This window comes from Labrus mixtus, chromosome 2, assembly GCF_963584025.1.
Source record: "Labrus mixtus chromosome 2, fLabMix1.1, whole genome shotgun sequence".
NCBI lineage: Eukaryota > Metazoa > Chordata > Actinopteri > Labriformes > Labridae > Labrus > Labrus mixtus.
Window position 1 is genome coordinate 3,030,175 of NC_083613.1, and position 13,543 is coordinate 3,043,717.

At 38.6% G+C, this 13,543-nt stretch overlaps 1 protein-coding gene across 1 annotated transcript; it reads right to left on the reverse strand.

Annotated features, from left to right (window-relative positions):
* Positions 1 to 673: 673 nt before the first annotated feature.
* On the reverse strand, positions 674 to 12,606 carry LOC132980893 (multidrug and toxin extrusion protein 1-like). Its single transcript, XM_061047273.1, has 16 exons — positions 12,301 to 12,606; positions 10,696 to 10,797; positions 10,509 to 10,577; positions 10,137 to 10,285; positions 8,745 to 8,787; positions 8,565 to 8,609; positions 8,371 to 8,468; positions 7,669 to 7,766; positions 6,349 to 6,530; positions 6,090 to 6,198; positions 3,442 to 3,517; positions 2,676 to 2,745; positions 2,446 to 2,578; positions 2,242 to 2,336; positions 2,081 to 2,144; positions 674 to 1,559 (listed from the first exon to the last, which is right to left on the reverse strand). Exons 1-16 carry the CDS (start codon positions 12,490 to 12,492, stop codon positions 1,318 to 1,320), a joined length of 1,767 nt encoding a protein of 588 aa, XP_060903256.1. The 5' UTR covers positions 12,493 to 12,606; the 3' UTR covers positions 674 to 1,317.
* Positions 12,607 to 13,543: the final 937 nt, after the last annotated feature.

Below are 13,543 nucleotides of genomic sequence, written 5' to 3' on the forward strand. Positions count from 1 at the left end.
AGTCCAAGTGAAACTTTTCAAAATGGGAGTTTAGTTTGTTTTGCACGAGACCCCACAGACTCAGTTAAGACAAAAAAAAAGGAAAATCGAAAACTGTACCCACAGTAAATAATGATGTTCTGTGGGCATGGATTACCAAACCGTTTCTGTACGCTTTCAGTTTACAAACACGCTCTGTGAGGTCTGAAAGTTGGCAATTATTTCCATGCAGCACTCTCGCGTGCACGTTCAGTAGGAGTGCAGGAATGTCTTCACTGCATGACCATGTACTCTATCACAGAAATTAATTACATTCTGGATTATTTTTTAACAATTTTATATTGTCTGCCATTTTTACAAGTGCATTACAAGACAAAATAATGTCATAGTACATTATATTTCAGCTATTCATAGGCTACTTATATAAAGCTACAGCTTCAGAAGTTCTGCAGAGCTAGAATAATGCAGAAACATTTGATTTGATCAAGAAGTCAAGAGAATAGTGATCCTGATTTATATACTAGTGAGTCTAAAATGATATATCTCCAGGGAGAGGATGTGAACTTAAGCGGGCTGGGCTGAAAATCAGTCCCACTCCGGCCCTAGGTACAAAGATCCAAAAACTCTCTCTGACTCTCCAATGTGTGTGACGTGTCACTCTCTTCCTACTTCAAAACCTATAAATAGAATCACATTGAAGTTTCTCACCTTTGTATTTTCTAATCAGATCCACAGTATGTAAACATTTCAAACTGGTACACTTAAATTGACCCATCAAGGATTTTTCTTCTTTTTAACTCCACCTGAGAAACTAAATAAATTGTGAACACAAACGGAGATAAGCATGTAGCATTTCTTCTTTTAAGTTGAATTAGTGAATTAGTGCTTCTTTTAAATTAGTGATATTGGTCATCTATCAATGAGCTGACTTGAACAAAATCATGATGACTCTTAATTCTTGAGCTTTCATAAAATGTGTTGTGGCTATCATTTAGACAAACACCCTCCTTTGACAGAAAGAGAGCAACATAGTTATCACACTACAATCCTTTTTTCAAACTTGTTATTTTTTTGCGTGACTCCCAGTCCATATTCTTAAACTATAACTGAACCTAAACTAACTTTCTTATCACCCATTCATCCCTCAGTCCCAGAGGGGCTATAAGGTCATTTACATGTGTTCTGGTCTCTAAATGCAGCACTAAACTGCAGTCGGGCATTGATCCTCTGTGGATTCATCTCACACTACAAGGTGAGTCATTGTTATCTTATGGAACATGAAGCTCACCTAATAGACAACCAACCACTCTGAATGCCAGTTTTAAATATCTGACAGACTCACTTCAGCAGCTTGATGAGGAATTCACTGGCGAACACTCCAACAATCAGGATGACCACCATGAGAAGCAATACCAAACCACGGCGTAAAACGAGTTGTGTTATAGACAGGACACCTCCAACTGTAGTGGTAATGGACTTTTTCTGCTCTGGATTATGCACCTCAGCGTCCTTGTTGTCCACCTCAGCATTCTCATAGATGGATTCAGTCGTACTGACCTCAGCCTGGTTGTGATTGGAGTCTGAGGGTTTGATGGAGAATCTCGAGTCATGACAAAATACTGTTACACATTTAAAGGCTTTATATGTGATTTTTTGATCCAGCAGATGTCGCCCTTGAGCACCAGCATGAAACCAAAACAACTGGCGCTGCATTGTTGTGTTAGCATGCTAATGCTAGCGATCTTTATCATGCTCGTATCTTCACACTGCATGTAAATTTACCTGAAATGAGCGTGATCTAGAAACACAGTTAAGCAGTGAGTACAGTATGTTATTCTTCTTTTCTCTAGTCCCTCAATTAAACAACTTTTATACGTGAGGGGAGGAGCCAGCCGGCCGTCCTGGCGATGTAAACAAACTGAAGATAGGACTCTGAAAACTCTGAAAACATCACAGACAGTGGGACTCGGGTATTACACCCATTGTAGACAGTCATGACTCACAGAGTTATTTTCAGAGGATATACTTGATTTATATTACATTTAAGTGTGAAAAATCACATAGAAAGCCTTTAATGTTCAGTTTGTGTGTCAGAACTCACCTGTACTTTCAATCCCAGTCATCTCTTTTTCTTCTTTGACCTGCACACCTGCTCTCACAAGAGCCTGGTCACATCAATGTAGGAAGATTTATTTTGAAAAGGCACGTTGAGACAAAATTAGAAGGATCATTTCTATTGGTCATAGGGCTGTTGGTACTCACCTCTTCAGCAGCCTTCTTCCAATCCAGTTTGCAAACTAATATGAGGAAGAAGAGGGACTGCATGAACACGCAAACGACAAATCCCGTCCAAAGACCTACACAAAAAGAGAAGAAAAATTCTCAGATTCTTTTTAAATATAAATTGTGAAGCAGGAGACAAGACAACACACAGCAGTAAATCACCTGGACAGTATTTACTCTTACCTATAATGCCCATTTTTGCTGCAAACATGAGCGACACACCGATAGGAAACCCGATGAAGTAGTACCCCACCAGGTTACACAGAGCACCGATTAGCTGTTTCCCTACGCCGCGGAGAACACCTCCAGTCACACCCTGAAATCAAACAGAGATCGGCTCAGGGGTCTGTTCACATTCTGTACATCTCTGTAAAATGTCTGATATCATGATGACTTAAACACTACGTCCTCACCGCTACTGCATCAAAAACATGCATGAAACAAAACAGGATCATGACGTCAGCGACCCTCTGTATGATGTCTCTGAAAAGATATGCAGACAGAGATTAGGGGAGTGTTGTGGTACTCGAATCAAAAGCATTTTTACTTTGTCTTGTCTCGGTCTCAGACTGGGCAGAATCCAGATTTTAAATCAGGACTGCAAGACCAGCACTGAAAGGCGATTCTTCCAAGTCATTACTGTGATTAGAAGAAAAACGCCTCTTTCTAAAAGAACAAATAACTTCAATTCATCTGTAGTTGATGATTTTTACACTATATTACTGTATACAAAAATTATCCACATGATCAATAAATACAATGAACTGATAAGAAAACTGAATGTTATCAAAACTTTTCCACTGGCAGAAAATAAGAAACACATAATTTGACAAAATAATTTGATAACTTTTGTCAAATGAAGCAATTCATCTTCGATGAAAAGATTGACGTACTTGTCACTTCAAATTAGGAAAAGCTTTAATGACCTTATGTGATGACTCGCATAGATTATGTTTGTGTATGTTTACTAATGTGGAACAAACTTGTGAATATATATTGTTTGGCAGACCTCATGTGGCCTTGGAACCGTTGAACTCACGTTAATATATAAAAGTCTGAAGAGCAATGCTAAACCGAGCCTGCTATGTCACGTTGACTGCCAACGAGCGCTGGTTAAACAACAGAATAAATCACTCAGTGAGAGGAAGTGAAGGATCTCGTGTCAAAGAGTTGACTCACTGCTCTGATGTGAAGATGTATCCGATGACATTTCTGGTGATGCTGAGACCAGCTCCAATGAAACATGCGATTATGACTGCCGTGGTAACATAGAAGGAAACAAAAAAAAAATACAAAGTATTCATGAATTGACAATGTACCAAAAGTAAATTTTACATTAGATTAGATTAGAAAACGTTATTAATCCCAGTGAGGAAACCAATTTTCCACCTGGTCAATTCATAAACACAATAAACAATATTGACAGTACAATCACGATACACAACAAGTAAATAAATAACAAACACCATTGAAACCATTTGAGACATCATTTACAGCCATGAATCAGAGCAACAACTTTAAATATCTATCTGCTGCTGGAACAAAGGAGCGTCTAAGTCGATCAGTGGAACTCTGTAAAGGATTGCCTTGAAAGGTCAGAACTGTTTTTTTTTTGTTTTCTTCTCAACGGTAACCTCAAGTGAGTCTGGGTTATTGCCAGTCACAGAGATAGCATTACTGATCAGTTTATTGGACCTCATTCACCAATATTGTCCTTAAGAATTTTCATCATCTTATGAAGGTTTCTAAGAAGACTCTCTGTCAGATTCACCAACATGTTCTTATATGACTGAATTGTTCGCAGCTGTGTTCTTATCTCCTTGTGTTCGTAAGTTGAAAACGCATGCATGTTATTCCTAATTAGCATAGGTAACCGCCCACTAATGCCCATAAAAGGGCATGAGTGAAGGGCCCTGCAGACACACAGACATGCATGCTGGAAGGACAAAAAAAAGGTTGTGGAGATTCCTTACGAAGATGGCATTGGCGGAGCAGCGGACTCCTAACAGAGAAGAAACTTTAAAAAATACAAAATGAAATAGAAAAAAAAAGAAACTTGATCAGCTGGGAAGTTGCGATACTAATGCAGGAAGTCAGCAGCAAACAAACTGTTTTATTCAGCAGGAAATATATTTTTTACATATAATATTTAGTACATAAAAATAAGTATTCAATATTTTATTAATTATATCGGTAAAATAAAGAATTGTTATGTAAACCATATAACATTGGTTCTCAAACTTTTTGGACTGCGTACCACCTCCGAAAATATTTGGCTCTCCAAGTACCACCATTATGGTAGATGTTAAAATACACTGTAGGCCTATTTCTACACACATTCATTTCATGCAAGAGGCAAATTAATTCATAAAAAGAATATTATTTATTATTGACCGCTGGCAGCCACACTGTAGGACTACTAAGGGCTAGTGCTAGAACTTGCACACACAAAAGTGCAGAACAATAAAAATGACAACTTTATTACCAACAACTTGGGCCCAAGTATATTTCCGACCTGGTCTTATTTAATTTTTCATTTATTCATAAAATTGCTGCGTGCCTGAGAGAGCGAGAGGGAGCGGGGGAGAGAGAGAGAGAGAGAGAGAGGGAGCGGGGGGGAGAGAGAGAGAGAGAGGGAGCGGGGGGAGAGAGAGCGAGAGGTAGCAGGGGAGAGAGAGAGAGCGAGAGGTAGCGGGGGAGAGAGAGAGAGGGAGCGGGGGGAGAGAGAGAGCGAGAGGTAGCGGGGGAGAGAGAGAGAGCGCGTGAGAGTGCAGGCGCGCGCTCTGCAGGCTCCGTGCAACCAGAGCCTCTGTATTATAAGTCTCTGCGTTCAACATAGCAAAACTGCCTTTAAAAAAAATCCCTCTCGACTCCTGAGGAGTGTTAAGACAGCAAAAGAGAGCAGAATCACATTAGCTTCAGAGCAAGAGAGAGAGAGAGGGAGGGGGAGTATATAATTTTATATGCTAAAGAGCATATAAAACCAGAAAAAGCATAATATGACCCCTTTAAGGCCCAAAGGAGGAAGGTTTAAAAAAGTCAAGGCTAACCTTGAATAAAATACAATTACAAATCAGGCTGATAATCTTGTTGTAACCCACCTTTTGGAATAATTTTAGCAGCTACACCAAGATAAATAAATAAATCTGCCAGATAAAAGCACAACAATATAGCGAGAATTTAACGATTTCTGTCTAAACAAGATACAGAACAACCTTCTGTGAGTTTATTTTCGAACAGGCAGGACTATTGTAATGTTATCTTCAAAGGTTTAAGAAAAGAAATAAGACAATCACAGACCTCTGCAGCGCGCTCAGATTGCTGCCTGCAGAGTACTCACAAACACTAAGAGAGTGAAGCAAATCACCCTTAAATCACTGCATTGACTTCATGTGTGGCAAAGGATAGGTTTTAAATTGCTACCACTTATGAATGAAACACCTCCTGGTCTTGATCTTCAATATACAACTGATTAACTTGTATGCTTTGATGCTTCCTGACCCCTCAGGTCTTCAGGGAGAGGTTTGTTCCCAGGATCAAAACCAAGGAAAGGGAAGCAGCTTTTAGTTTGTCTTGCCCTAAACCTGAGGAGCAAGCTTCCTACATTCCTGAGGTCTGCTTAAACTACAGCCCATGTTCCTTATGCCTTACTACATTTTTAACTGCAGCTTTCAGTAAACGGGATGCATTACTTCTGGAAAATTCTGACTATTTTACTCTTTTTTTTTAAACATTGTGCATATGATAAGAGTGTTAGTCTTTGACATTAAATTAGTTTCAGTGAGAAGATGTTCAATGTAACGTGTGCCTTATGCATTGGTTCTTACAAGTACAGATGATGGGGACTCTGGAGGACAGCTTAGCCTGCTCTACATCTCCCGCTCCAAGTGCATTCCCAACCCGAACACTGGCAGCACCGGCGAAACCCAATGGGAACTATGGGGAAAAAAGATACATGATAACCTAAAATGAATTAAAGGTGCGGTTTCTTACCTATAGGGCCATTTAAAAAAAAAAAAAAGGATACACACAAGAATTTACAATTAATACACCATTAATGAAAGGGAAAACATTTAGAGTCTTTACCATATAGGCTATAACAGCCAGCTCATAAACTATGGACTGAGCTCCAAGCTCGGCCTCACTAATCACTCCTGCAAGAAAGCTTCCCATTTCAAACATCCACCACTCAAGACACAGCATGAGCATACTGGGGATCGCCAGCTGGACAAAGGGTCCCCATTCCTGCAGACAGTCCATTGACCAACCTGTGGGTCAGAGTGGGACAGGTTATCTTTCCATTTTTTCATTTCATGTAAGAGCAGTTTGTTATTCTCACTGAGTACAATCACCATACAGAAAATAATACTGCAGGGGATTCTTTGAGATGCCGTGAAGTGTGCTTAAAACCCTAAATGAGTCACTCAATGTGTAAATGGTTAAGGTGATATGACATATGACAGAACCTTTTCAAAGGTTTTCCTCAGCCACCTGCGTCATTACTGTCACCTCTCCTATCCTCTCCACCACATTACACAGTTACACTGAAACTACTTTGTCAAACATTATACACAGGAATGTTGGGAGTTATTTTCACTTAAAGCCCCAATATGTCACTTTACAACCTTAAAATATTTGCTTGTAAGTCTGTCTAACAGCGTAATCACGTTCAACAGGAGGCTTTTACACGTTGGAGAGAGCTTCAGGGAACAGTGGGTTGTAAGTCCGATACCGAGCTGGCACTGCTGCTGGTGAACTGGTGAGTAATATGCTCGTTATAAACTTTGTGTCTTATTTCTTTGCATCATAGTTATCAGTTGTTTCAACACAAACCCATTCAGTCTATATCACATATATATTGTATCAACCAGCATAATGACTTTATTCCAGCTTTCTAAAAAGGAGATCAGTATCATCTCCAGCAACAAATGCAGCCTACAACCCTGTCAGAGTCTTACAGTCAGACCGCGACAGGTATGTTTTCATGGAGTAACGTTATCTAAAAAATACTGTCATTGAATGGTAAGATGTAATATTCTACTTGTCTCTTGATTCGGGAATGATGTGTTTCCTGTCCAAGGTGTTCAGCTACTGAATGAGGAAGAGGAGGAAGCTGATGTCTTGTAATCCAGATAAATTTGACTTACATCTCAAACACACAAATATATATTTCGCAGATCATTTCCACATTTTTTCAAATCGACAATGGCTGCATGATGCATCAATGTTATTTAGGACCATTACAAATTTTATTTGAAATGGCACACTGCATTTATATTTTGACTCTTTCTATCTCTCAAGCTGATTTTCAAGCTGACGACTCTGCTCACCTTTATGTTAATACATTACAATACATTTTTATTATGTATTCAAATAACTCGATACAAAAGTCTGAAAATGACTGACCTCCCCATGTGGCCTTATGCAGGCCCCTCCAGCAGATGTAGACATACAAGACCACAGCTAGCAGGTACTGAGAGATGGCATTGGCGGCAGCAGATCCACTTTTAGCAAACACAAAAGAGACAGATTGGTACAATGTAGTTGTTAGCAACAAGTATGAATAGGTTGCTAAAAGTAAAAACGTATTACCATGATCATTAGATTCTTAATGAAAGGTTATTAAATCATAACAGAAATTCAGATACTTGTTTCATTGATTTTTGTCATCTAAACCGATGATTTACCTTTTGTATTAATGAATGCTAAATGAACTACATATGCAGATGATACTGTAGTATATGCATCAACAACAACACCTGCTGATCTGACTGCCATCGTAAACAAGGAGCTAAATATTATAGGAAAATGGATCCTGGGAAACAAGCTCATACTGAATACATTCAAAACAAAAGCATAGTATTTGGTTCAAATCATGCTCTAAGGCATGAGCTTAAAGTCTGAGATAAATGACACCTATTGAGCAAGAAAAGGAAAGTGAAGCTCAAACATTCTCTTAATCACAAATATCAGTTATAGATGAAATATTCCTGCCTAAATTGATTTCTGTCCCGACAGTGAGTTGGGTCCATTGTAAAAAAACAGTCATTTGTATATTTCATGACTAAATAATGAGGTCAATGGCAAAAGGGATTTTAAAAAACTCACGCAACGCCCATATCCAGACAGTGGAGTAAGACGTAGTTGATAATTGCGTTGAAGACATTTCCAATTGCTCCAGTTATAACCTGAGGCCATATAATTCCCTGTGGACCACAGAACAACATGGAGTCAATATAAATATCAATAACCAGGGTCCAGCAGTTTGTAACTTTAAAAACAATTAGTCTGTTTCGCTGTACCTGATTCTGAAGATACCTGCCTTGCAGCTGGTACATAAAAGCGGCCTGAAGAAGTAACAAAAAATGGAATCCAAGTCACGTTTATATAAACTTTAAAAATGTATAAACCTCTTATAATATATATATATAATATCACAATTATTATTGTTAAAGACAGGGTTCAGAAGGCGCCAAACTCACTGGCAGTGCAGGCATGAAGATCTTCACATACAGCTGGGAGAGACTTCATGCAGAAAGACAAGAAACAAATATGCTTGTGAAATGATGTGCTTGTGGCATAATACTGTTTGTCATATTATAAATATCAAGTAAGAGGTTATGAGGCATGACTTATCCATTGGTCTTGGACTTATTTGGCAGCTTATCTTATTTAATATATCATTCAAGACAAAAGTGATGAACAGTGAGCTTTTCAATTTCATTAATAACTAAATAACTGTGGGTGCCACTAAGGAAGTAGTTTATAGGTTTTACTACGATCAAACGTTGCTGGATTATATCTAATACAGACGAAAATGTGTTTTATGCCACAGACTGCTGCATAGGTGTCATGACCGGAATTTACTAACATTTAGTAACGTCATGGCCGGAATTAGTAACAATTCAGTATTTTGTTGAATTACCAAGTTACAAATTGGTCAACTTTGTTTAATGAGTTATTTGAAATGTTTTACACATTTGTGTCAAAGTGTCTTTCTGTAAACAAGCTGCCCAGCACAAAAGTACAGAACATGTTAGTGACTTGCTGAAGCAGCTGACTTAAAGGGCAGAAAATCCCCACAGAACATGGTAATGACAAAACCGAGTGAAAAGCTGTTAGTATGTATTTTCATGAATTCATTCATATATCTTTGAATTGTGTCAACCATCTTAGGGTAATTCTTCTTTTGGGTCTGTGAAGCTGTAACCTTATATGGTGAAACATCTAAATTGGAGCAGATCTACATTTGGATAGGAGCCAACCATATGTTGTTTGCTAGACAAAGAGTCTACATCTGTTACGTATACAAATCAGTGTCATGTCATCTTTATTGTTTTATAGTGATGTACCCTAATGGAAAGGAATTTGTGGACTGTACCTTCTAGCAGAATATAAGCAACACTGTGTGATGAAGACTTTGCCATTCGGCCACTTTGCTAATGATTGCAAGCGATTGTGAGATCTTGGTCAGCATGAGTCAGCGATGGTCTGCACTTTGTCATCCATGTGTGTTGTGTTTCTGTGTTGTCTGACCACGGCTGAATAAATCTAAGATGATCCACAGTCTGTTTCACGATTTCATCATTGTCCATCTACTACAGAAATGACCCCCACCTAACAAAAGCATAGTCCCTTTTGTTTTTACATTTATAATGTGGCCGGAAACACAACTAGAAATGAATGCTAATGTTGATCAGTATCTGATTAATGTGTACATAAGCAACTGTTTGCTATTCATACTAAAGTCGTCAGTGGGTGACTGTAGATGCTTCTTACCCTTATTCACTTTCTATCCCATCCCAATCGTACAATATTCTCAGTAAAAACGTTGCTAAAGCTGTTAGTTGTTTGTCAGATTCTTCATCACATACCTGGCAACCTCTGGGCTCTGTTTGACAGCAAGTAGAAGGGGTTCAGTGTTGATGAGGATGGCCCAGCAGGGGAAACAGGCCAATAACAGAATCAGAATCCCCCTCTGGAGAATCACACCAACACGCTTCAAGTTACCGCTCCCATATGTCTGTGTGAAACATGCGGACGGACTCTTCAATAAGCACAGTTGGAAAACACGCATTGCACAAAAAAAAACAAGGGTTTGACCAGTCAAGAAAACTAACTTGATACAAAAGCTCATTGTGGAGTTGTTTTAAAGCGAACCCCAGGACAACCTGGGAACTAAGGTGGAACTGCTTTTGTCTGTGTAATATGAATCAAGTGAAAGAACATCCTCTGGTGAGGAGTACCTGAGATATGAGGGTATCACAAGTTAATGACAAGCCAGTGCCAATGGAAATACCTGTGACGTTCACAACCTGCAACCAACATAACATGATTTAGGGAAAAATACAAACATCGAAGGAAGGATTTAAACCCTATAAAGGCAGCATGAGATACAAATAAAGACACAGAAAAGACTCAAAAACATCTCACCGCAATTGATAATGATACTCCTGCAAGTTCGGTTTTCCCCAGGTGACCACAGAACACAGTGCTGACGAAACTGATCATAAAAACCATCAACTGGGAAATGACCTGGAGCACAAAAAAACAAACAGTATCACAGAAAGTCTGATGTGTGAGGAATCATACGATGAATAAAGTAAAGACTATGGGCTACGGGGTGAAACAACCTTGATAGTGGATCATGATTGAAGTCAATATGGAAAGCTCAAACAGGCTGACTGTGATAGAGAGCACACGCCCACTTACCATTGGTTCAAAGTGGATATAAAGTGCATGCCAGTAGGAGTTTATGAGAAAAATATGGGAGGAACAAACCGACAGAGAAGAAAAAGAGAAGAAAGAGGTCATTGTTGACCAAAATTGTTAGGACTTTATTTTATGTTTAATAGCAGCCTCTTCACAGGACATCCTGTTTCCACTGAAGATTGTAGAGATACATAATGTTTACCTAAAACTGCTTTATTAAATGATTTGACTCTTTTAATTGCCAGGTCTGTGTGTCTTAAAGAAGAAGAGACCTATCTAAATAAATTGGCCTCTGGTGAAAGGATAACTGAGATGAAAAAACAAGGCACCTTGTCAAAGATGAATGCTGAAGTAATCATTACCCAAAAGACGCTGAGCTCACATAAACACGTTTAGCTGGTGTTGGCAGCAGCTGATGTCCTGTGTCCATTGTAAAGCTTCAGAGAGACACTGATTTTCAATGACAAACTCCTCTTTAGTATGTTTAATTAGAAACTTATGGTCAATGAACGATATTCTAAGGCATGTTTTCTTAGGCCACTGTCTTTAACAGGACACCGCTTTATCTCACAACTGTACATCGATGTCGAGCGATACGGAAAAATATATTTTTTCCCGTACTGCCAAGTCTTGTTATATATATAAATACTTTATGAAAAAACTACCCAAAAAGTTTAGTGAATTATTTTTTGTCTGCGATGTGAAAAACTTGACTTTTTTCTCTAGCAAATATATTCTGATTAGATTTGGCTATACAATTAAAACGGTGATTATGTATAACAAACTAAATTCTATCAAATAGTACACATTAATTCCAATATTGTAATGAATACATACACACACACACACACACACACACACACAAACACACTGTATGTAATTATGATACAGTAAAATATTACAGCCAGTCTCTTACTATTGAGACATTAATCAACATGCATCATGAGGTTTTTCAGGAGCCCCAGGATTCTTAAGTTCCTAAAAGCTCCCAACTGTAATGATGGTCATTTTGTTATGTAGCCTTTAAAAAATCCCAAACCTCGTTAGGCTATATTTTACGAGTCCTGCTTCAAATCTAGCCTATTTTAGTTCATACTTAGGCCACATATCACAGAATGTATTGCATACTTGTTTGTGCTTTATAGGTTTATTACAAAATAATAGCATAGGTCATACACACAGAGAGGGGGACACATGAATAGCCTCAAACATTGAAATACTAATTGTCCTTTCACATCAGTTTACGTCACTGCCCGTTATACGTCCATTACCATTCACAGCGCACACAGGGTGCTCTACAGTTACAGTGATGTGTGTCAGTCTTACCACTGGTCCCGCTAGTTTGAAAAGTTGCACGAGCTCATTCCGGTACACCGGCGGGATGAAGCCCCTCGTGCGCTTCAGACAGGAGCCATAGTCTTCTGTGGAGCTCTGAACAGAAGGAGCCTCTTCACAAGCTTTTACATCTTCCTTTGTTTCCGCTGTTTGTTTCATTTGTGTTTTATCAGAGCCCTCCATGGTGGACAAATGTTCTCAGCAGACTGCCAGGACTGATCACTGTTACTCTCCCCCCCCCCCGACAGTGTCAATGACACAAGAGTTTCGTACAGTGCGTTATAAAAACCACCATGGAGGGAGTCAGAGGAGGGGTTACGCACGTGCTGCAGGAGTGTCCTGCAAAGCCAACCACCTCCTGCAGTTTTTGGGGCGTCACTGGCTGCTATCGGGCAGACCTATAAGGTTGCGTTCAAGTGCTCATTATGTGTTCAGTTTATTTCTACCTCAATGAAACTATAATATCCATTTTACCAAAAATACACACTGAGTAGGCGTACAAAAGTACAGTTTTTTTTAAATTTTATTTGTACATTTTATTTAATTCAAACAAACAATAAAGTTAATTCAAACAAACAAACATAAAATCTCAAATTTTGAATGAAAAGGAGCAGAAAGAAGACTAATCTTATAATATCTGCCCCTCTTTCACAAAACATTAATCAAAACAAAACACTTAATTGAGATTGTTGTTCTTAATTTGAAGGACCCATGAGAAGTTTCTATGGCTATGAATTAAATAGGAATAAATACTTATGGTTGATGTTTAATCCTTTTTTTTCCATTCCACAGACCCTTGACTTTTAAACAACAGGTTTCTCAATTGTGATTGTCCCTACAACCTTAAGTGAACTGTCTTTCTTTTTTAGATTTATTTTTTAATAAATAGAATTAATAAAACAAGAAATGTAAAATGAAATGTGAGTTTAAAAAATACAGCAATATTTTCAAAACAAAAATGCAGCGTTCAACAATAGAGATGTTTATAGAGATGATTGCACTGGAGGCTCATTGAAAAGCCATTTATCCAATATCAGCACTGCACACTAAGGCTGAGGTTGGGCGCAGGCTTTCAGCACTTTGAGGTTGACACCATCAGAGCCTGAAGCACATTGAGGACTTTGGGTTATTTACTTTATTTTCACTTGTATACATAGCAGAGCGTTAATCCAGTGACAAGAGTTTAAAGCTCGAGAACAGTGGCCCCCTTTGGAAGATGAAAATATCTTCAATA

Coding starts and splice junctions, on each gene's coding strand:
- LOC132980893 (XM_061047273.1), bottom strand. CDS start 12,492: ATGGAGGGCTCTGATAAAACACAAATGAAACAAACAGCGGAAACAAAG. Junction 6,531..7,668: donor GCATAAGGCCACATGGGGAG/GTCAGTCATTTT, acceptor TCTGACCCACAG/GTTGGTCAATGGACTGTCTG. Junction 6,199..6,348: donor TGGCTGTTATAGCCTATATG/GTAAAGACTCTA, acceptor TTTTCCCCATAG/TTCCCATTGGGTTTCGCCGG.